The 25683-nt window shown below is 39.7% G+C and overlaps 1 protein-coding gene across 1 annotated transcript; it reads left to right on the top strand.

The window, feature by feature from the left end:
- The first annotated feature begins 242 nt into the window (after positions 1-242).
- Positions 243-23110, top strand: LOC134797090 (uncharacterized). Its single transcript, XM_063769315.1, has 5 exons — positions 243-1593; positions 17734-17818; positions 18285-18431; positions 20688-20853; positions 21498-23110. Exons 1-5 carry the CDS (start codon positions 1580-1582, stop codon positions 21578-21580), a joined length of 495 nt encoding a protein of 164 aa, XP_063625385.1. The 5' UTR covers positions 243-1579; the 3' UTR covers positions 21581-23110.
- The last annotated feature ends 2573 nt before the right edge of the window (positions 23111-25683 follow it).

The following is a 25683-nucleotide window of genomic DNA, read 5'->3' as shown; positions in this document are numbered from 1 at the left end:
TCAATCCCATTAATCAGTATAAGTGATATCGTTTAGTATAATTGTTTCAATAGTAACAACGTTCAAATAGTAGGATATATATATACTTGGTCAAGCAGATCTTGTCAGTAGATAAAGGCGGCAAATTTGAAAATGTAGGCGCTAAGGGATAGCGTTTCATAGAAAATTTGAATTTCGCGCCTTTTTCTACTCACAAGATTTGCTTACAAAATAATAAAATAATTAAGTATAGATGGTCACATCTATACTTAATTATTTTATTATTTTGTAAAACAATTCTATTTTAGAGGTATTTTTGAAGCGTTTTGTACCCGATAATGATGTCACTGATTGTACTTATGTTTTAAAAAATAGTGGGAAATTCTTTTTCACATCACCAATTCGAAAAAGGGCTTTTTCTTCCCTGCTAAGAGGGATCAAAGTGGCACTTTACTTCCCTGCTAGGAGGGATCAAAGTAACACTTTTCTGTTCTAGCACACTATTTTTACATTTTTTTGCACATTTTTTTTAGCTTAAATAATCTGTTTAAGCATCAGATTGTGTCAACACTAAGATTTTTTTGTTTTCCTCATAGTTGATGTGAAAAGCAGTATGTGTCACACGGTATCAAAATTATTTCGTCTTGGGCGTAAACACTTGAATCCCTTATTACGCTCAGGATTATATGTACGCCCTTGACGGAAATATATCATTTTGATCTCTTGTAACACAAACTACTATTCTGCCCTCCGGCCGGAAAGCGGCCTGCTGCGCTAAACGAAGTTGCCGCTCTCCGGCTCCGCCGAGCAGAAAAATAGGTATACAAGCATCGGGTAGTAAGTGAGAAAGACATTTCTTACTTTACTGCTTTAGGTATGTATTAAAATATACTAACCCGCTATAGGCTAGTCTACGCAAGAATTTACTAAGTAGTATAAGTAGATACCTAAGAAAATGCAAAGATAAATATGTAAGTACTTAAGGTTAAACATTGTCATTTTTATAAACGTACATTCGTCAACAACATTGTTTTTATCCACCTAATAGCCGGCATAATCAAAAATAATTAATAACATGTCATAATCAACCATCGGAAGCAATAAAAAAATCTAATTCAACGAATGAAGCCCGGGCAAGGCCATGGCCGCGCGCGAGGAAGTTCTCAGTCCCACTAGTCCGTCACTACACGTCGCTATCGACGCTTCTGCTGCCTAATCTGTGCGCGTTCGAAATTCAAATCGGAATATACGACGCGTTATTTTTTTTATTTTTTTTTCTAGTGATGTGCCAGTGTTTTGTCGGTTTTATAATGACAATTGCAACGTGTTCTGGAAAGCGTCTGTGACAAAAATAGACGGCCACAAATTGTTATAATTAAACTGTATGTAAATAGAGTGGAGGACAGACGTGTCGTCTGATTCAGTGGTGTAAATAAACGTTTTAAAAAACTATACATTTTAATGTAAAATAATGGTCTTTGAGAATAGATCTAAATAAAGTGCCTTAGTGTAATGCATTTTGGGATTACAATTATGTGTGGAAGACTTATGAGGATTTTTATAGTTTTATTTATGTGTTAGTGAAGTGTAGATGCCCTAGATGCTACAAAAGCGGTAAGTCCTATTTAGACCTTAGATTTGAAGAAAAAATTGAATATACTGTAATTATTTTTATACGGGAACGCAAAAAACTTGAAACTTTGTTGATTTTTTCTAGTGCGGCATTTATAAAATATAAATATTGTAAATAGGTACGTATTGTAAGTTTATTTCTCACCTTTGATTTTTTTGCCATTCCAACGTTACACGTGTTATAAAAATACGAGATAAAACCATAAAGTTGTAAAACAACAATGTATTCCTTGATTGTCTCAAGAGTTTACGTAATCTTACAAAAATAAACGACCATAGTTTGTATTTAAAACTCCATAAGCCGCCGGTCATTTGAGAGCAAAGTGCAAGACTTGAATATTTTTTTTTTCTGTGCTGCTGGTGTGGTGTTATATGTAGGATTTTATATTGATGCTTTTTTCCAAAAAAAATTACCTAAAGCATTTTTGGCATAAAATGAATTTTTTTGGCATAATGCGTAGGAGGTTTTTAAAAATTTTAATTTAATACTTACCTAGTTTTTGCACTAAATTACGCTTTCTTTTTAACAACAAACATTAACGCGCAAGTGGCCCTAAATGTATAAAAAGTTTAAAAACCATATGACCTAATGTACCTACGAGTATGTGTACCAAGTACACATCCTTTTTTTGAAAAATATTTCGCAAAGTCTTAAACCTTGGCTCATTGCTGTTTATCGTAAATTACATACAATCCTACAGTGAAGCATAAGGGGATAATAATATTTGCACAAGTGCTGAAAACGGCTGATTTCATAGGCGATTCAGTAATCAATATGAGAACCTTGAAGAATAGTCGGTAGGTATTAGCTGTTCGCATAATTGTGGTTACGGGATAGGTGCAATACTTATTATCACATTCAGGGCCAAGAACCCGACAGTCGCGTACACTGTTCGTAGCGACTACGCGCTACATACGGCGAAAACGTGGGTTACGCGCTACGAGCGTAACCCGTAGCACTTAGTGGCAATGAATGTGTTAAGTCATATAAGTACGTCTACCTACTCGTATTGATATAATAGGTAAGTATATAACCGCCTAAACCAGCTTTCCAAAATTGATGCATTTATTGCCAAGCGCTCTGCAAACATGTCTCAAAAAGATAAAACTAATGACATCGATACGGCTCGGCTATTTGTTTAGGCGCGAACTATCATGACTTTCCAAAAACTGGATTGACAAAAAAAAAAATCACATAACCTGCTCTCACAAAATTTTACGAGAATCGGTTGAGAATAGGGGATATTACTACAATGTTCTGCCGCCAGAGTGCAGCACTACCGACTCAGTAAATTCATAGAATAACTTATAGTGGAGTGTGCTCAAGCCATAAAAATGTCAAATACGGCGTTCACTGAATAAGAGATTTCCTTTGGTAGAGTCAATCTTTGTGTTCCTAAAATGTATTTAAGAAGTGGAGCCACCCAGATTTTTGATGCAGGTGGGGGGTGGGGGGGTTTTAAGGATCGGTGACGTCTGAGGTTAATATTTTTTTAAGTATAGGTTCTATGTCAAGTTTAGTAGGTATCATTTTCAACTAAATCAAATATGTAGACATAGATTTCATCTAAATCGGTTCAGCCGTTATTGATTTCCCATACAATCTTACACCTTCCTTTTCACTTTTGAGAGATTTTTTTTTAATTTAAAGTATCCTATGTTCTTCCCCGGGACTCAAAATATCTCTATACCAAATTTTATCTAAATCGGTTCAGCTATTATTGGATCCCCGTACAAATTTCCACCTCCCTTTTCACACCCTTAACACATTCATTGCCAGTAAGTGCTACGGGTTACGCTCGTAGCGCGTAGCCACAGATTTGCCGTATGTAGCGCGTAGTCGCTACGAACAGTGAACTCCCCTAGGGAGTCGCTGGCAATGAATGTGTTAAGGGATGATTTTTGAGATTAAAAGTGCTATGTTATTCCCTGAGACTGAAACTATCTCTGTACCAAATTATAACTAAATTGGTTTAGGCGTGAACGAGAATTAAAAAAAAAGTATTTTTTTTCATATTTTATGTGTTTTTACTTCGGAATGGTGTCATTATGATATCATAAATGAATTCGGCATCCCCAATTTATACGAAAATGATACCAAACTTGGCCTAGTAGCTTGAATGACATAGATATCAAGATCAAGTTGAGAGCCCCCCCCCCCCCCACCCCTCTAAAAATTTACATCAAAAATCTCGGTGGCTCCACTTCTTAAAGCCATCCTTGGGTCCTATGGACCAATCCTGCCAAAGGAAATCTCTTGTTCACGCAACGCCGTAACCCACCCCCAGCACCTTCCGCTATTATACATACATGTGCCTTAAACTGTTTTTTGACAAGTTTTCACAGACCATAAAATATGACATTGATGCATCAAGGCGGTTTGTTAACAAGGGCCTACCGGTAAACGCGAAAATCTAAATTTATTTATCTGCCACTTTATCGCTCGAATATGCAAGAGTGATAGAGAGATTGGATAACGAAATTTCGATTTTCTCGTTTCGCGGTAGGCCATGTGATTGACGTGACATGTGATGTGTCAATGTTATTTGTTTACTGTGCCACAAAGGTGCTTCCTACGCAGCGCTTTGCCTAATATTCCCTATTGCGACCTGTCGAGGAAAACACCCGGAGATAAGAAAGCATTTTGCCCGAGTTATAACGGACACCTTGGCTGACGCGTCAGTAAATAAATATTATGTCAAGCTAGGTACTGTATAGAATCCGAAATCAGTATGTCAGAGGAAGTTTCAAGATTGCCCAGACTATCGAAAAAGTCAAGGAGAAACGCTTATTAAGATGGTATGGTCACGTCCAAAGGCGTTCACCATATGGTGGAGCTTGCCCTAAAACTGCCAACCACTTACACGCAACTCAGGCAGACCACCTACCACCTGGTGGACGACAGTTGAAAAATACCTAAAAGAAGCTCATTTAAATAAAGACGTAGCGCAAGACCGCGCTAGATGGAAATTGAGGACAAGGAAGGCCGACCCCAAGTAAATTGGTACAGGTCTAGCAGGAAGAAGAAGAAGGTCAATAAATATTATTCTGACGGCCTCAGTATTACAATGATACCAGTAATAAAAGCTTGCATTAATATTTATGCGTAAAAAAAACTTTAATCTCGATGGGTAACTCGTGAACTTCATAAAAATCCCTTACCAAAACCAAAACCCTTACAACGGCGGCTTTGGGAAACTGAGCCGTGAGTGTTTCGGGGTAATTCTATCCCAATGGAAACCTGTACGTGTGATCAGTAAGAGTAAAAGCACACATTAAACATATTTACCGCCAGCGACCCCCTCGCTGCGGGTTCTCTGTTCATAGGCCCTTTTCGCTAAATAAGGTTTTTTCATATCTCATGCTCTGAAAGTGGGTCGTTGTTGTTCTAAAAGGTGCGCAGAAAGTGATACGTTTATGCTCTAGCGCAGAAAAGTGGTGTACTCCTCTGCGTCCCCGTTCCACGATAACAACTGGGTGGAAACAAAATGGAAAAATAGTGTCTTTATTTCCTCGCCTGGAACAATTGGTAATTGTTTAATTTTACTAATCCCACGTTGATCCTTTTTTTATAAAAAATGATAAGTAAATTGTTAATAACAAATTATTCTTGATTTCTTTCGTTGAATTCTATTTACTCGATTTCATAGGGCGGGAACCAAAAGGAATACACCAAAAATATTTTTTTAAACCTTACACTTGCGTAAATGAGCAAAGGCAGAATCTTATACAGCCACAGTTAAACGTTTGTACGATATTAAATTGGTTTTTAAAGTTATTTAGCACTATATTCATGAAAATAAAATAAAATACAAGATAAAAATTTCTTATATTATTCATTAAATTGTTATTTAATATTTAAAATACTTTTATTATGTTATTACGTGGTGCGGCGCACCAAGGTCGCGGTGCGGTCCGGTAGTCTGTTGCGGCTTTAAGAAGGAAAAAGTATAAAATTAAAAAGTAAGAGGCAATCCCGCTGATTTTCATACTATAATGAACAAATCATTTTAAAATTACTGTAGTTTGTTAAAAAATGTGTGTTTTCGTAAATATTGCAATCTAAATGATTTTCGCTAGGGTTTATTATTAATCTTCACACATGTAAAGTCTCCGATTGCAAGTAAGTCCTAAGGAAAAAAATCATGGCCGTATTGGGTACTTCAATTACTGATTTTGCGAAATTGCCTTGTCTTGTTTGATTTCCTCGCATTCGATATGAAAAGTAGAGTGTTTAACTCGGGTGAAAGGCACCATTTCCGTCTCGGACTATTGGCGCTCTCACTGCGTTCGAGCGCCAAACTACCTCGACAGAAATGGGTGCCTTTCAACCCTTGGTTAACAATCTACTATTCCCGTGTAAACGGCTACGCTAGTAGCGCGTAGCTAGTGCTAGCACTGAATGTGTTACAAAGAGAGTGATGGCCTAAGAATTACAGTTTTCTTTCTAAAAACTTTCAGTTTGCCCCTCGTATTTTTCGAATAAAAACATTATTTTGTTGTATATACTAAGAACAACACTAAGCATTAGTGGCTTAACTGACCAATGGGGGAATTTATATTTTTGCAATACGGTCTACTCGGTCTAGGCAAGCCAGAAAATTAGACATTTAGTGCTTTTTTTTCTATCGACCTTTAGCCTTTTAAGGTTTTGGTTGGATTTAATTCTGCCCTTGCAAATATAATCTAGTTTCCGTGTGAAATATTTTCATGGCATTTACCATTGATTAAAAAAAAATGTGAAAAAATTCAATAAGTATAAAAACTACAATTTTGCGTTAGCCAGGGGCTAATAATAAGATTAATAAGCCCTCTTAAAAAGTAAGATGGTACTTCTAGTTCAGATATTTTGAAGAAGTTAAGCTAGTTAATAGTAAATACGTAATCGATCGGTGAATACAACCTGTAATTATGTCTAAATATAGCATAAGCTAAGTGTCTGTGACTAACCTACAGCCTTACCCCCGCACTTGACCGGTCGTTACAAAAAAAATCAATAGGTCAAGAAAACTTTCTATACGATTTAAGGTTAACAATTGACGATCGTCTTGGTGATGGGCGCGCATCTCTTCCACGACTTTCATTTCATTTCACATGCACCAACCAGCGTGAGCGATCTTCGAGGTCGTATCAAAACCAGTTTCAAAACCTTAATAAGTTGTTAATTCAGAATTGGGTTTCAACTTTCAAGACTAAGCTCAAACTCAAGGACACCACATCAAGGTTGCCAATATATACCCCCTATATTACTGCAATGTTCTGCCGCCAGAGTGCAGCACTAGCTCCTCTAATAAACCATAGAGTAACTTATACAATACTGTGCCTTAAACTGTTTTTTGACAAGTTTTCACAGACAATAAAATTTGACATTGAAGTACCAAGGCGGTTTGTTAACAAGGGCCTACCGGGAAACGCGAATATCGACATTTAGTTATCTGCCTCTTTATCGCTCGAATATGCCAGAGTGATAGAGAGGTTAGATAACGAAATTTCGATTTTCTTGTTTCGCGGTAGACCCCAGATTGTGACGGATAGTGCTAGTGGCGCCTCCTACGCACAGTTTCGTGTAATATTCCCGATTGTTTTTCCTCGCTTCAACTTGAACTCTTACCCTGATTTACTTAACCCTGACGACGTCATTCGGACGCGGAGAGGCGTCACGGCGGCGCCAAAACATTACTTTGTTTAAATACTTTAAATACAACGTCAGTGGCCAACAAGCATACGGCCCGCCTGATGGTAAGCAGTCGCCGTATCCTTATGGACGCCTGTGTTACATGATGACTTACATGCGTTTTGGCGACCCTGTCTCCGGCCGACCGACATATAGGTCATCATCATCATCGTCATCATATCAGCCAGAGGACGTCCACTGCTGGACATAGGCCTCCCCCAAAGAGTGCCACAAATACCGGTCTTGCGCCACCCGCAACCAGCGGACTCCTGTGACCTTTACCAGGTCGTCAGTCCACCTTGTGGGGGTCTACCCACGCTGTGCCTTCCGGTACATGGTCGCCACTCGAGAACCTTTCCGCCCCAAAGGCCATCGGTTCTACGGGCAATATGCCCCGCCCACTGTCACTTAAGTTTAGCCATTCGGAGGGCTACATCGGTTACTTTGGTTCTGCTGCGGATGGCCTCATTTCTGATGCGAACACGCAGAGAGACTCCCAGCATAGCCCTCTCCATTGCCCTTCGGGTGACTTTGAGCCTTCTTATGAGGCACACAGTAAGCGGCCACGTTTCAGTTCCATATGTCATCACATATAGATATATATATATACTATTAATATCATTTGGGGAGGATAACTATTTATTCTTATTCTTCGAGGGATCGGGAAACATACCTACTTACCAACATAAACATGAGATCATTCTAAAATTTAAAGCAAAAAAGATTCACATGAAAACCTCAAGGACACCACAAGGTTGGCAATTGTTTTTCCCTCGCTTCAACTTGAACCTGGCGGGCGTCATTCGGACGCCGAGATGCGTCTCGGCGGCGCCAAAACATATCATACAGGAGTAACGATGTATGTTACTACGACATTGGATGGTGATATGACGTTGTTGTTACAAAGCTATAGGGAGAAGTGGAAATGGTGGAATAGATTTTGCCCGTGACCTTAACGTTTTCTTTTTGATATATAGTTGTTAGAAAGCTCTTTGGTGGGATAGGTAGATTTACAGATGTGTTTATATGATCTAAAAAAGCGCTAGGATTTTTCAAAAACTCTGCAGGCTGAAACTACTACACCTTAATGTTTAAGCCCATTCTAAGCTAATTAAGTTGTAATTATGCCTCAAGTGCCTCAACGAAGTTTTTTCGCTGCATACCTGGAAAATTGGCCGTAAGGTAGCGAGCAGGAGCGTAGCAATAAACGAGGTAGGGGAGAAAAAAAGCATCTGAACGACCTACGAAGCTGAAGGCCCTGGATAAGAATCTCGGGTGCATTCAATTGTGTATTTACTATGTTCGTCACTTATCATATCTATTTAATTGTGTAAGTATATCGTATCTTCGCCATAATACAAGCTTTGCTTAATGACGACTCACGCTACTAGAACGGTCCGGGTCCGGACCGAGGCGCCCCGCCCGACACTACGTTTTCTAATAGAAAGCATCACGTGATCACTGATCACTCGTTATAGAAATCAGTGTCGGACGCATCGGTCCGGAGCCGGACTTGGACCTAGAACGAACCGCTAGAACGCGTGAGACATCATTTAATTCTCAAGTTGGTTAATACTAGTGCTCGACATGCTAATGCCCAATAGATGACACCTTGCTGTCACCTCTATTGACAATGGCTTAAGTTTCAAGATGACATGTACTGGGACCGCGTCGAGCACAAGTACGTTTACCTTACATACGACATTTGCTTAGCATTATTAATACTCGTAGTAGTGTAATGTTAGACTGTTATGAATATTATGATATTTATGATCTATTCTAATTTCGTCACTGTCGCGTGCTTCCTAAAGCGTAGGTAGAAGCTGAGATTAATTACTTTACACATGTCACCCAACTATGAGTAAAGTTTATTATTTATTTCAGAGCTCGGAACCGGTATTGATATTCCGGTTAATATCCTTCCAAAACCTTTATATTATTTCGTTCAATACAAACCAGTTAATTGATGGAACGCGAACTAACATTTGGTTCTCTCGCCGGTAAGAAGAGGGAACGAAATTGTATGGTTCGGGAGTTCGGGAGAATGATATTTTTTAAATTAACCGGTTAATTTCGTTCCACAAAAACGGAACAGGAACAAATATAAAAGTGTCTGATTTCTTTTCTTTAATAGGTAATTGTATTACTTCTATATAGCCATAGGTGCCTACTCTGAGCTGAGTGGTGAATATTACCCCGCCACATGGTATAATAATATAAGTACTCCGCCTGGTACTCCATTCCCGTCTTTTCTAGGTCACCTAACTGACACAAGCCTACGGCATCATGCGACAGCGCTATATGATAATATGCGATAGCGCTATATATAGCGGCCATGTTATTGTGACGTAGGCCTGTGTCACTCTGGGAATAGAAGACCATGTTTTATTAGACTATGCCCCGCCACGCGTTATGGCTATTATGCGTGATTGGACCAAATAACCTTATTTACACCTACATACACCAAATACAATTGACCAACGAATACATTACATCATAATACATTTGGTCATAATGAACAACTTTTACTATAGGTCGGTAGTGCTAACCACGAAATCTTTAAAAAAGTTCGTTTTTCCATACTCATACCAAATACATATGTAACTCCGTATAAGATGAATAAAGTCTAAGAAAAAAACGTGCCTCGGAAATCAAGAAAAAGTCATTCTCGGATAGATGGCGCACACACCTTTGGCCTATGGTCGGCTAGATGGCTGTGACGACACCGTTTCATATTTAACAATTTTAACACATAGGTATCAGTGAATGACAATGAACATGGGTCAAAATGATATAAAAATAATAAAATCATTTATCCATATATATAATTTTTTTCGATAGTTTTATACGTTTTCATTTTGAGTTTTAGTCGCGTGTCGATAGATGGCAGTAAATTTACTGTGACTACAAAATTTACTATGACAGGACCCCTCTATACTATCTATTCTTTTTGCTCATACTCATACTCATTTATTTATAATATAATCACAAAAAGAAAAGGCATAAGTATTTGTCCATTTCGACTACTTATAATAAAAATTAAGTATGATCTATATACTGTATTTTCATATTCAATTCCATGAATATGGCTACTCATACAATATCCTCTGGTAGGTACCAATATGTTTAGAGTCTGATTTTTGCTCGAGTAACCACAGTGACCAACGGAATTGGCTTTAACGATATAATAACCACTGTGATTTGGCGATCCTCAGGGTCAAACCGAGCCAAACTATTCGGAGGGTCAACACTAACAGCAACACTTAACAGACCAGAGGTAGACCTTATGTGTTTGTAATAAGGCTAAGGGGGGGGATGCAGCAAGCCTTCCAGAAGAGCAGAGCTAACAGCCATAACTTACTGCTCGGGCCCTCCCCGTGAGTAGCGGCCTACCAGCCGTGAAACCGATTGCTGCACACCAGAGGTGATCAAATAATGCCAACATATGCTATCAAGAATGCCACGAATGCTACCGAGTAAAATGCCCTTCTCAGGGCCAAGCATGACAATAATATCCATCAATATTGAAGGAATATCAGCCCAGAAAGAATTTATACTCTCAAACATGTGCATGATAAATAAGTGTGACATCCTCTGCATGCAAGAAACCCATAGAGGACCTGACAATTGTCGCCCTGCCATCGAGGGGATGGTCCTCATAGCGGAGATCAAACACCGTCAGTATGGAAGTGCACTGTTCACTAGACCAGGGTTAAACATCAGATCTGTACACAAAACCAACACAAACAACATTGAGATCATTACTGTAGAGCTCAACAATTGCACTATTACATCTGTGTACAAACCACCCAACGAAACATATCAGTTCGACAAACCCTTGAACTTCGATTCACAGCCCACAAGGTTTGTGGTGGGAGACTTCAATAGCCATAGTGAGAGCTGGGGCTATAGGGCTGCAGATGAAAATGGAGATCTGGTGGAGGAATGGGCCGACTCGTACGGGATTTCACTGATTCATGACCCTAAGTTACCATCATCTTTCAACAGTGGCAGATGGAAGAGAGGCTATAACCCCGACCTCATCTTTGCCAGCGAAAGCGTCTCAAAACAGTGCAGGAAGTCAGTATGCGAAGTCATCCCTAAAACTCAACACCGCCCAATAGTTTGCAGGACATACGAAGCAGTCCGACCACGTACAGTTCCGTTCAGGAGAAGATACAACTTCGTAAAAGCGGATTGGGAATGCTTCTCGAAAGAGCTAGACGACCTCGTTTCACACCTTCCGCCTACAGCCGATGGCTACGAGGAGTTCATTGGATTGGTGAAAGTGGCGTCGAGACGACATATACCACGCGGCTGTAAAACCCAGTATATCCCAGGGATGTCTGACAGCCTCAAGGACCAAGCCAATGCGTACTATAAGGCATATGCGGCCGATCCGTTTTCCCGGGAAACTATCCTCCTGGGTAATAAATTCATGGATGAAATATCAGAAACCCAAAGGAAAAAATGGAACGAACTCGTGGAGAGTGTCGATATGACCCACAATAGTAAGAAAGCGTGGAACTTTATAAACAAGCTTGGCAGTGATAACAAACAACACACTTACTTAACTAACATAACAGCCGACCAGATAGCCCACCAACTTCTACTCAACGGAAAAACGACAGATAAGTGTAAACCACTGAAACTTGCCCGGGACTCACCTGAAAACGAAAAAGACCATCTAGGAGACCCCTTTTCGATGTCGGAATTAGAAGCAGGTATCCAAAAGCTTAAAGTTGGGAAAGCTGCCGGTATTGATGACATAAGAGTCGAACAAATAAAACACTTTGGGCCTGCGGCTAAATTGTGGCTACTGAAACTGTTCAATGCTTGTGTGGAGACTACATCCTTACCGAAGATATGGAGGAAATCTCACGTAACTGCCATTCTTAAACCTGGTAAAGACCCCGCCGACGTGAAAAGTTACAGACCGATCTCCCTTCTATGCCACACCTTCAAACTCTTTGAACGCCTCATACTTGAACGCATGAGAACAACCCTGGAGGATGCGTTCATAGCGCAACAGGCAGGTTTCAGGGCAGGTAAATCCTGTACCTCGCAAGTGCTCAACCTGACACAGTACATCGAGGACGGCTTCGAGAGGGGCATGGTGACAGGTGCAGTCTTCGTCGACCTCACGGCTGCATACGATACCATAAACCATAGGAGACTAGTAACCAAACTATACCATACTACAAAAGATTATAAACTCACGCAGGTTATATCTGAGCTACTCTCCAACAGAAGGTTCTATGTATCGTTTCAAGGGAAAAAAAGTAGATGGAGGTCCCTGAAAAATGGTCTTCCTCAGGGTAGCGTACTGGCACCTGCACTTTTTAATATCTATACGAACGACCAACCGATCATAGATAACCTACAACATTTCCTTTTTGCCGATGACCTTGCACTCACATCGCAAGAAAAATCTTTTGAGGCAGTAGAGAATAGCCTAGTGGAAGGATTGGCGAGCATGTCACTTTACTACAAAGAAAACCAGCTTAAACCTAACCCGTCTAAGACACAGGTTTGTGCCTTCCATCTACGAAACAGCCAGGCCACCAGACAGGTGAATATCGCCTGGGAAGGCAGCCGGCTAGAACACACTGCCGCCCCGAAATACCTAGGAGTGACGTTAGACCGGTCACTGACCTACAAAGCTCACTGCCTTAACACCAAGCAGAAAGTGGCGGCGAGGAACAACATTTTGCGATGCATCACCGGGACTACGTGGGGGGCAACCCCACACACCCTACGCACAACGGCTCTCGCACTCAGCTTCTCGGCTGCAGAATATGCATGCCCAGCCTGGAAGAACTCTATACATGCTGCCCAGGTTGACATAGCTCTCAACGAGTCCTGCCGCCTAATAACAGGATGCCTAAAACCCACTAAACGTGACCACCTATACCAACTGAGTGGAATTGCACCACCGGACATACGCAGAGATATTGCGGCGGCTGTGGAGCGAGAAAAACAACTGCGTGACCCGCGTCACCCCCTGCACGGCCACAAACCAGTTACTGCAAGGCTAAAGTCCCGGAAGAGCTTTGTTACAAATTCAGCTCTCCAGCAGCAAACTCCTCAGGAGGCTCGCATCAAGTCATGGAACTTGCAACTCAGCGACACATCGCTACGAATGCCAGCTGTGGAACACCTGCCTCCAGGGGGAAAGCAAAAGTGGCCAGTATGGAAAGCTCTCAACAGACTTAGGACGGGAGTTGGTCGGTCAAAAGATAATCTCCTGAGATGGGGAATTGGGCGACAAGGTGATACATCCTGCGAGTGTGGAGTACCTCAAACAACATTACACATGAGACAGTGCTCTCTGTGCTCAACGACGTGCACTGAGGAAGATCTCCTGAGGGCTACACCCCGAGGGCTGGAAGTGGCAAAACATTGGCAAAAAAAAATTTAGTACTAAGAAGTTTGATCCCTTTACACGAAAAGAAGAAGAAGAAGAAGAATAAGGCTTACGCATTGTCAAGTTAAGTGTTGACGAGAGTACGATAGTTAGGGCATGCAAAATCGGCATCGGGAAAGGTTACAAAATTTTTCGAATATTCCCGGGAAGTCTAATGAATTTCCGGGAATTATTTTCCGGGTTTTATTTTAAGTACAATATTACCGTAACATCCAGTAGGCGCATAGCAAAAAAGAAAACATAAAAAGTAGTGTGTCGATAGATTTAACCTTTCGTATGCTCTTGTCAAAATTTGCCATTTACATATACATATAGCAATCATGATTAATTTTATTCATGTTTAACTTGAATCCCAAAGGTTAATGGCCTAGCAGATGGGACAAACAGCTTTGACAGGCGCCGCCAATCCGATCTTGCTTCGCTCTACGGCTAGATTCGAACTTTAAGATACGTCAAAAATTTGCTAATAATACGATATTTATCGGATATGTCAGTGTCAAAAGTAACGTTTTTGTTTGAAGAATTATCTTTAGTAGAGATGCAACGGATAGTTGTTTGGCCGGATACCGGATATCCGGCCTGCCCATCGGCCGAATATCCGGTATCCGGCCGCCGAATACTCGGCCGGCCGAACTATACCTACATTTCGGTATTTCAGGTGCGCATTGTATGCAGGTTTTGATATTTAATTTATTTTTAATTTTAATTTGACCTGTTTCCTAGTGAACGTTCGCGCGGAGTCGCGGACTCATTTCTAGGTTCCAAATGAGTGCGCGTGCAAGTCAGCGGAATGCTTAAATTGTTTTATAATAATAAACGAGTACGATTATGACCGTGACTGTTTCTTAAATCCAATTTTGTTTACTCCGAAATCAAGCAATGTTACTATCCGGTATCCGGCCGGATATTAAAATAAAGGCCGGATACCGGATAGTAACCGAATATCTGGTGCATCTCTAATCTTTAGCTATTTTTGACGTACCTATCTTATCGTTCGAATCAGACCGTAGACTCCAACATTCGCCTCTGTTCTTCGAAAGGCTTGTACATTTACCTTCACTGTATCTGTATGCCTCGAATTCAGCCGATCTTGTGTAGAAATCTCGTAATTTCAGTGATGAACTATTATTGAAGCGCTGGTGGCCTAGCGGTCAGAGCGTGCAACTTTCAATCCGGAGGTCGCGGGTTCAAACCCCGGCTCGTACCAATGAGTTTTTCGGAACTTATGTACGAAATATCATTTGATATTTACCAGTCGCTTTTCGGTGAAGGAAAACATCGTGAGGAAACCGGACTAATCCCAATAAGGTCTAGTTTACCCTCTGAGTTGGAAGGTCAGATGGCAGTCGCTTTCGTAAAAACTAGTGCCTACGCCAATTCTCGGGATTAGTTGCCAAGCGGACCCTAGGCTCCCATGAGCCGTGGCAGAATGCCGGGATAACGCAAGGATGAAGAAGAACTATTATTGATAGCCTTTCACTGAAAATACTGAAACAATTACCAAAAGAGCGTAACCGCTAATATTATTATTTCCAAAGCTTTTAAACAGGACTATTCGACCAATGGAACCACCATCAAAATGTAGTAATATACACAATTTTCTTTCATAGATAAGCTTTTCTGAAATGAAGGTAGAAAATAATAACAATATTGACCACTCCTCCACGCGATGACCGTTTCTTCGAGGTTGGAACAAGGGCAAGAAGTCCCCAAATCTAAAATGGCGTAACAACCACACCCAACCCATATACTTAAGACTATTAGATAGTGTTATAGTAAACGTTCGAAAATATAGTGTCATGCGAGTTTGGACCTTGTTGGGTGAGGTTAAAGTTGGTTGGATATTGATGTTTTTATTTAGATGTCATTGGGGTTGCAAATTATTTAATGGTACAGCTGAAAGCTCTAACCTTGTATTTATTTACCATGATACTGAAAAAGTTGTTGTCTTTAATAAATAAAAGTATGTAGATGTGAAAACTCACGTCGTATTTTGTTTATTTATCAATGAATTGCACAGTAAATAAAAATACCAAAGGTGGCCATAACACCAGAACGTATTATCTACTAAACTCTACTACACTTATCCCATGTAAGCAGGTAGGTACTTACTAGTGATCACTCCAACGAGTAGGAGCACAGAAGAAATAATAGTACTACTACTGTACAGAAAGGACACTTCCTACAAACCCGAAGTTTGACAGCGGTTCAGGGTCGAATCATGCTATCCCTTTCTAATATATGGCACTATCCCTTTCGGCAATTTAGGGTTGTCAACATTCAAGTGATTATCTTATCTGTGGTCGTGCAAGCAAAAGGAAGTCGAGTGGTGCCAACCCTAATAATTGCTCGGAGCAATGCTGAGCCGAACGGAGCCGAGTTCGACCGAAGTCAGGAGTGTCTCCTAGGGTTGCCAGATCGAAAGGCGCTATTATCGGGAAACAATAGAAAATTTTCGGGATTTTGGGACATAAGTCGGGAAAAGAAAACATTCAAATTAAATTAATTGTATTAAAAAAACGATATTTTACATTATTGGCACTACGTCAGCTCGCTCGCTCGACGACAGTTCGGAGCTTGAAATTATTGATTTAAAACGTGAAGCTGTTTTTCGGGACAGTTTACACTTTGTCGGGAATCAGGAACACATGCTAAAAATCGGGAAAATCCCGCCAAATCCCGACCATCTGGCAACCCTAGTGTCTCCCCAGTGGTAGGAGTTAGGAGTAATCACTAGTAGGTATATGTGAAAAGTATCGATAATCGAGTTTATCGATATAGGAACTCACTACCTACCAATGCCATTAAATTTTGCCCCGTATAATAGATACAATATCTGCCGATTAATTACTAGTCATATAGGTAGGTATACTTAGTCAAATTTACAAATTACACTTTAAATGCAAAATTGTGTTTCCAAAAATGGGGTATAAACGATTTCCTGAAATACCTATATGAAAAACGGGTAGTATTCCATTTTTCATATTATATTTCAGATTCTCAGAACTATAAGGTCATAATAGCCGTTAGAGTAGAATATGATGATAATAACGTATGAAGAGCGAATGAGAATTAGTTCGCTCCCGTTTTTAGGTCAGTTTGCTGGTATTTTTAATATTCCTAATGTATGGGACACGAGGAAATATTTATATCAGCATGGGAGATATTTCTATTCGGAGTTCGCTGACATAGTTAATTCTTTGTACGCATCGTCTCATATTCATGGACTGATCTCATAGTTTTTATTATTAGACGGAGCAATTAAATCCTGCTAGTGACCGTGGTCATCGGTTTGAAGCAGCATGTTATTCTCAGTTAATAGCGGGTATGGATGATGGGCACATACATACTTAGAGAGACCAAGATAAGTCTGCAACAATTTTGATAGCACACGCAGTACAAGTGTTATTTATACGTCATAATTGAATAGAAGTTTGACATTTAAAATAACATTTCCACTGAGTGTGCTATCAAAATCCTTCCAGACTTGATTTGGTTTGACTTTATCGATGTGCTATCGATCAATTGTCACAGCGCAGACACCGGCATATATGTACTTAGTACGGAAATAATTTTGAAATTTGTATGTATATATTTATATTTATACAGTGCAGTTTACACATGCTATATTTATAGGTAGGTAGGTGGGTATTTATGTATTAGTTGCCTGAAATAAAGATTTTCATTTCATTTCATTTCAATATTATGTTTGGGTTTTTAAAATATGTATTGTATTTTAAACATGGCAAGTTCCAAATCATTTTGACCTTCCGTCATTGAGTTGAAATTCGGTCAATTTTCGGTCAAATTGCCAACCTTAGTACCGATACAGAATAAATATACTACATCTACATTGCTTCTTCGGTTCCCGAAAATAGATGATCCTGGAGCCCCACCGGCTCTTTGGAGGGTAAACGACGGAGTTCAAAACTTGCAAAAAAAATTTGAAAAATTAAAGAAATATCCCTGAAAACAACTTCCAGATTGGCAATTTGGTAACATGTAACCTTTTAATTTTCAGGTACACGATGTTGCCAAAGCTGAAAAAATGCTGCTGGTGCCTTTCATTGCGGACAGGATGTTTTCTATTGGCAATTTTATCTTCCGTAAGTTATCAAGTAATATTGTAAAATTAGAAAAACATATGAACCTATTTAAGACAAGGGAATTACCAGTTAATATCCGTTCAAAGCAGGACATCTGAGTTTCCCAGAAAATTATATAATTTTTCATTAGGATAATGTAAAACCAATATCATATTGTGTCATTAGACCTAATCCCCAAATTCTAGTATTTCTCGCAATGATTTCTTTATCGAAAATTATTGCGGCTTGTACCGTACAAACTCCTTAGTGACGAAGAGTAACGAGCAGGGGCCCGTTCTTCAAAAGCTTGTAATAACTTGTAATACAAGCGGAAGTCACTTTTTGATATCTTTTGTAAGTTAGAAAGGAACTTCCACTTGTATTGAGAAATGGGCCCCAGGTGTCGAAATCCTGTCTTTTACGGCCTAGAATACCAGCACTTAAGTGAATGAAGTCACATAATTAAATACCAATTTCACTATTCCAGCTAAGCTGCGTGCTGACCATCACGGCGGGCGCGTGGAACCTGCCCAACTACGAGAGACCAGAGGACAACTTCATCGCCATGAGTGCGGTCATGTTCTCCACTCTGTCTCTCATCAGCAACATCGTCATCTTACTGGGGCTGTTACTTGTAAGTTACATTTTACAATCTTCGTGGTAGATATAACAGTGAATGGAACCTGCCGAACTACGAGAGACCGGAGGACAACTTCATCGCCATGAGCGCGGTCATGTTCTCCACGCTGTCTCTCATCAGCAACATCGTCATCTTACTGGGGCTGTTACTTGTAAGTTACATTTTACAATCTTCGTGGTAGATATAACAGTGAATGGAACCTGCCGAACTACGAGAGACCAGAGGACAACTTCATCGCCATGAGTGCGGTCATGTTCTCCACGCTGTCTCTCATCAGCAACATCGTCATCTTACTGGGGCTGTTACTTGTAAGTTACATTTTACAATCTTCGTGGTAGATATAACAGTGAATGGAACCTGCCGAACTACGAGAGACCAGAGGACAACTTCATCGCCATGAGTGCGGTCATGTTCTCCACGCTGTCTCTCATCAGCAACATCGTCATCTTACTGGGGCTGTTACTTGTAAGTTACATTTTACAATCTTCGTGGTAGATATAACAGTGAATGGAACCTGCCGAACTACGAGAGACCAGAGGACAACTTCATCGCCATGAGTGCGGTCATGTTCTCCACGCTGTCTCTCATCAGCAACATCGTCATCTTACTGGGGCTGTTACTTGTAAGTTACATTTTACAATCTTAGTGGTAGATATAACAGTGAATGGAACCTGCCGAACTACGAGAGACCAGAGGACAACTTCATCGCCATGAGTGCGGTCATGTTCTCCACGCTGTCTCTCATCAGCAACATCGTCATCTTACTGGGGCTGTTACTTGTAAGTTACATTTTACAATCTTCGTGGTAGATATAACAGTGAATGGAACCTGCCGAACTACGAGAGATCAGAGGACAACTTCATCGCCATGAGTGCGGTCATGTTCTCCACGCTGTCTCTCATCAGCAACATCGTCATCTTACTGGGGCTGTTACTTGTAAGTTACATTTTACAATCTTAGTGGTAGATATTACAGTGAATGGAACCTGCCGAACTACGAGAGACCAGAGGACAACTTCATCGCCATGAGTGCGGTCATGTTCTCCACGCTGTCTCTCATCAGCAACATCGTCATCTTACTGGGGCTGTTACTTGTAAGTTACAGTATTTATAAAAGGCTATTTATCCTTCCCTGATGGAAAGGTCCATAAGGATAAAGGTCCATGAAGCATAAAAACCCTTCAGATGGAAATAAATTCTTCTTCAAATATACTTTTATATTGTACACAATACAATATAAATAAAGGTATAGATAAGCTACAAACTTTTGTCTGCAGCAATACCAAAGACAAACCCATCTGAAACCGTGTCTTATCGGCGGTGAATTCACATTATCTTAAAAAACAATAGACTAAAAGCCATTTACTTTGTTCGCTCTTAACAAACAAAGGTTGTCATGCTTGTCCATGCTTTAAAATAACAATTAAATAAATTAGGTAGGTATTTTTCTTGTAAAATAAGTCATTCAAACGCCTTTTCAAGTGGGGTTAAGTCAGATAAGTGTATGGATTCTATTCAAATTCAGATCATAATTCGTGTAAATTAAAGTTTACACTTTTGTTATTACCTGTATAATTATTTTTCTTTTGTTTAGAAAAACAATAGAGTCCAACGATTGCTCGAAGCAATACGTACTTATATCTGCGTACTGTATGTACTGTCAATGTACAGGTATTTTACGTATAGGTACCTAGTTAGTCTTTTTGTTAAAAAAAATAATTAAAGTAATTTTTTAAGCAAAAATCAGGGTAAGTAGTATCCTCTGGCAAGCCAGCTTTGTCAGTAGAAAAAGGAGTCAAATCTGAAAAAGGAGGCGCGACGGATTGCGCAATGTGCACAGTATAGGTTACAGTTCCGATTGACAATGGTACATGAAGGTCGGGGCTTATAAGAGTCTCCATCATCTCCATGTCTTCTTCTTCCTCGCGTTATCCCGGCATTTTGCCTCTTGGGAGCCTGGGCTCCGCTTGCCAACTAATCCCAAGAATTGCCATTTGACCTTCCAACCCAGAGGGGAAACTATTAGGCCTTGGGATTAGTCCGGTTTCCTCGCGATGTTTTCCTTCACCGAAAAGCGACTGGTATTTCGTACATAAGTTCCGAAAAACTCATTGGTACAAGCCGGGGTTTGAACCCGCGACCTCCGGATTGAAAGTCGCACACTCTTACCGCTAGGCCACCAGCGCTTCCATCCCATGATCTCCATGTATCATATTATATGTATTTTTAACCTTTTTTTTGTCTATTCCAGAAACGTCCCGGCTTCCTGCAGTTGACGATCCTCTTCAACTCCGTCTTTATCTTATGCCTGTTCCTAGTTGCGCTGGTCTTATGTCTGTTCAGCCCGAAGGCGGAACCGTACCTGAGAGAACCGCTAAATATCGTGCTGATCGTGTTGGCCATATGTGCTGGCGTGGGTGAGTGACAATGAGAAACATACCTGCATAAATGTAAAAAAAACCAGGCTCATTCAAAGTTGTCCATGGTCTTTTGCTCTGTCATCGTCCGAAAATTTTCCAGTAATTACCTCTTTAATGGCATCAGCTGGGATGTCAGACCTTTTACCATAGACTACCACAGAGCATTTCTAGAATATAGTATGTAGTTATCAGTGGCAATTGATGTGTTAAGTGTTTCGTTTTTCTGTTTGGTCCATCCATTTCACAGCGTATTTAAGAACACAGAGCAATGGTTAGGATTACCGAATAACATGGTAATTAGTTAATTACCACGTACTAAAAAGTCGCTAGAACCATCTTGAAGGTCTAACGGATTATCGACTTTATCTCTATGAGTAATAGGTTACAAGTCCATTAATAAATAAAGAGCCAATCCTGGCGTTTACCCGACTACTTAAGAATAGTAAGAATGGTCAAATGACCCTTTCCCGATTATCTGATATTGTTCTTGTAATTTGGTAAGACGGTTGTTAGTACAACGACTTTTTACTACGTGGTTTACTATAATATATTCCCAGTTCTTACTGTGATACCAATATATACCACCATCTTCCTGATACATCGTTCGATCAGGCACTGAAAATTGTCTTTTTCTGTTACAGTGTATTCTTTCTACTACAAGATGGTAGTCAACAGTACCTACCGTCAAATGAAGACTTGGAACGAAAGCGCTATTCCTGTATAACCCAAGGGTATTTAGGCTAAGGTATAATACCTCACAATATAAGTTATACTTTTGTAAACAAGAATTACAGTGAGAGGTAGTGACTGCATTTGTAAGGATATTCAAACATTTAGAACAATTTTATTACACTGGCCAAATATGGCCTGTACATATACTGCTTGTCCAGGAGCGGGATAGCGGAAAGATGAGCGAAAAGGGAGATAAAAGGAGATTTTATTGGTGGATTTTTATCTTGCTCGCCGCTCTGCTTCAGTAAGCCGGATCCAGACGGATGTAACGTGTAATGTAAGATCACGCGTAATATAGGGAGGGTCTGCCATCTTGTGGCCTGAATCGGAAACATATGTGCACATTAATTGCCAAAGCAAGTGCTACCATCTACCGTTCTCGTAGTTACGTTACCTTGTGCATAGTAGGTTTTGCCATCTTGTGGGCTCGGAAGCATAAACGTCACGTTTACACCTCGCGCCTAAAATCTGACTGTGACTGCTTCTATGCTGCCTACAGTTCATGCACGCCCCCTATAGCGTCAACGTGTGGATGCGCTAAGAACCGACAGGCGATGGATTCGGCACGAGCGTTACATGTAATGCTCGTAGTGCCATCCACACGCAGTATTCATGTTACCTTACACGATGGATTACATTACATGTTACGGACCCGGCTGTAGGCTGGCCCTTAGTCCGCCAGATATGACGAGCAATGTACATAGTTGTGCCTTATTTAAGATGATTAATTTTTTATACTAAGATATTGAGGTTGCTTAACATTACTTGCAATTTGTATTGAACCTCACTTAAGTATAATATTTTATTTAGACTTGTATAGTGTGTTTTTATAAAAACCCTAACGATTTGACAGTGGTATGATTTTTGAAATTATTCTAATTCCATGGGTTTCCATGAGAACGCACTAATAATATTAGTCTAATATCGGTCACCGGCAGTAAAAATTAAGTTGTTTTACTTACTTTGTTTAAAGTAATGTTGTTTGCTTTTTAAGACAACCAGATTTATAATTAATTAAACTAAGCGGTGGTTGCCGAGTGGACCTAACGTCAGACTTTTCCGGAGGTCGCGGGTTCATCCTGGCTCGTACCAATGAGTTTTTCGGAACGCATTTACGGAATATAATTTGATATTTACCACTAGCTTTTCGGTGAAGGAAAACCTCGTGAGGAAACCTGCATACATCCGCCAAGAAATTGTATGTGCAGTCCCCAATCCGCATTGGGCTAGCGTGGGGACTATAGCCCAAACCATCTCACGCACGAGAGGAGGCCTGTGCCCAGCAGTGGGCCGTATATAGGCTGATTTTTTTTTAATAATTAAATGAACATACTAAATGTGCTGTATAATACATCTATCTATTTGTTTAAAAATATATTCTTTTTGTGTAGATAATAATGCAGAAATAACGGATTGTATTGATTTTAGAAAGCTTTCTGTGATTGGTTCGCCTAGGAAGTATGAATTAAATGATTTATTTTTTGTACATTAAGAATAGTTAATTAATTTTAAGGAAAATAACGCTTATTTATGTACTTGTTATATTGTTACTCGAGCAATATGTATTTATGAAATATAGGAAATAAAATTGTTTTTAAAACCAATTTCTTTACTTTAAGAACCAACTAGGTATACCTATTTATAAAGTGCCTAAAATTTAAAAACCAACAAAATCCGGTTTGGAATTTACTTTATTTGCTTATTATCTTATCTTATCTAATAAAAGACCATCTTATAAATAACATATATATATGTCGTACCTCTGTATAATTGATGTTTTTTTGGTATGTTCCCATTTGTCTCCGCCTGGCCTATAGCTGCGTTCACGTCGGGCGGGGGACAAATGGGAATACATCTTTTTTTATATCCCAGACACTAAAATGTCAATTCGATTAGTCAATACGCCCATCAAATCTTAAAGAGCACGTTCCCATGTTACATACTGACAATGCACTTGCAACTTAAATATAAGAATAGAACTAGAGCATAAAAATTATTGCTTTAGATGCGTATTTAATTTACAGTAAGCAAAAGAAATTTTCATAACAATCTTTATTTTACGACGTTCGGCCATTTCTCGGCAACTCTCGGTTGGTTTCGTTTCGATGGTGCAACAGACTAGACTAAATTATTCGTAAGTTAAAGTAACCTAAATTATGTTTATCATGTTGGTATACAGTTATTTCGGCGTCTCGTGCAGGTGTCCATGATTCGTCTACTAGTTTGTCTCCTATATCATAAAAAATGGACTACCCTATCAACTCGCATTTGTACTAAAGAAGAACGCTTAGCATGTGGAATTTCGTACACTGACCCGCCTGTTCCTGTTTCGCCGCGCGGGAGAGATAGCCACAGGCGGGTCAATGCACGATGTCAATGTATACAATTCCTTGTGGGAAGCGTCTTTTCTTTAAAATGACAGGTCGATTTTAGTATTTGGGTGAATCAACTTTTTCTTGAAATGAAATGAAATTCTTGTCACTAGTTGCCATGGTTACGGTCTCCTGGGTCACTCTCTTAGTTTCTTCGAATTTAAATGAACCAAACTTGATTTTTTTTTGTTAGTTAAAAGGCCTTTCCATAATGGGACACGTACTAAATACGTTTTGAGAAAATGGTACAGCAGTTCTTCTAACAAACTATGCTACTATTGTCTCCTGGCTGATGGGACAGAATAACAACAAGAAGTAGTTGATCGACCCATTTGAGATATAAAAAGTTTAGAGTAAAATATTTAGAACAAAGACACATATAAAAAAATAGCCGTATAAAAGTTACATTTTTGGTCGTAAACCACAAAACGACAAAGTATTTAGGAATATTATTGGTCTGTGGTTAATTATTCTAGTAGAAAAGATACAATTACAATATATGATTACCTACCTACAGGTACATAATGTAGATCTAACGTTGGAATAGTTAAAAAAAATAATAGTTAAAATAGGTAAGTACGTATCTAACTCTAGCCTTGCTATTCTTATAAAAGTTCGTATAAAAGTAATATGTAGTTCTTAAAAGATAATTATGTTAGCCGTCCTTAAGGTTTGGTTGAATATCTGCTTTGTATAGTTGTACTTTGTTTCTTTGTAACTGGTAACCTCAAATGGAAACGAAATCCGTTACTTTCCCTGGTAAATGAACGAAGACTTTAAAAAATAAAACGGTTTTCGGGCCTTTTTCTAATCACAATGTGTTTTACAATACAAACCAAAGATACATTGATTGAGATTAATTTGACAGGTACCTAAACGCGTTTGGCGTTCAAAGAGTTCTTTTGGGTTCAGAAGTGACAATTGTTCTGTTCGTGTATGACCCGAAAGAGTGGTGTTAACAGATAGTCTTCTACCAGACGGATGTGGTTCTTGAAAGAGTGGTGTTAACAGATAGTCTTCTACCAGACGGATGTGGTTCTTGAAAGAGTGGTGTTAACAGTAGTCTTCTACCAGACGGATGTGGTTCTTGAAAGAGTGGTGTTAACAGATAGTCTTCTACCAGACGGATGTGGTTCTTGAAAGAGTGGTGTTAACAGATAGTCTTCTACCAGACGGATGTGGTTCTTGAAAGAGTGGTGTTAACAGTAGTCTTCTACCAGACGGATGTGGTTCTTGAAAGAGTGGTGTTTACAGATAGTCTTCTACCAGACGGATGTGGTTCTTGAAAGAGTGTTGTTAACAGATAGTCTTCTACCAGATGGATTTGGTTCTTGAAAGAGTGGTGTTAACAGATAGTCTTCTACCAGACGGATGTGGTTCTTGAAAGAGTGGTGTTAACAGATAGTCTTCTACCAGACGGATGTGGTTCTTGAAAGAGTGGTGTTAACAGATAGTCTTCTACCAGACGGATGTGGTTCTTGAAAGAGTGGTGTTAACAGATAGTCTTCTACCAGACGGATGTGGTTCTTGAAAGAGTGGTGTTAACAGTAGTCTTCTACCAGACGGATGTGGTTCTTGAAAGAGTGGTGTTAACAGATAGTCTTCTACCAGACGGATGTGGTTCTTGAAAGAGTGGTGTTAACAGATAGTCTTCTACCAGACGGATGTGGTTCTTGAAAGAGTGGTGTTAACAGATAGTCTTCTACCAGACGGATGTGGTTCT

Source organism: Cydia splendana, chromosome 14 (assembly GCF_910591565.1).
Source record: "Cydia splendana chromosome 14, ilCydSple1.2, whole genome shotgun sequence".
Taxonomy (NCBI): Eukaryota; Metazoa; Arthropoda; class Insecta; order Lepidoptera; family Tortricidae; genus Cydia; species Cydia splendana.
Note: the sequence above shows the minus strand (reverse complement) of the source record. Positions and strands in the feature narration are given on the sequence as shown.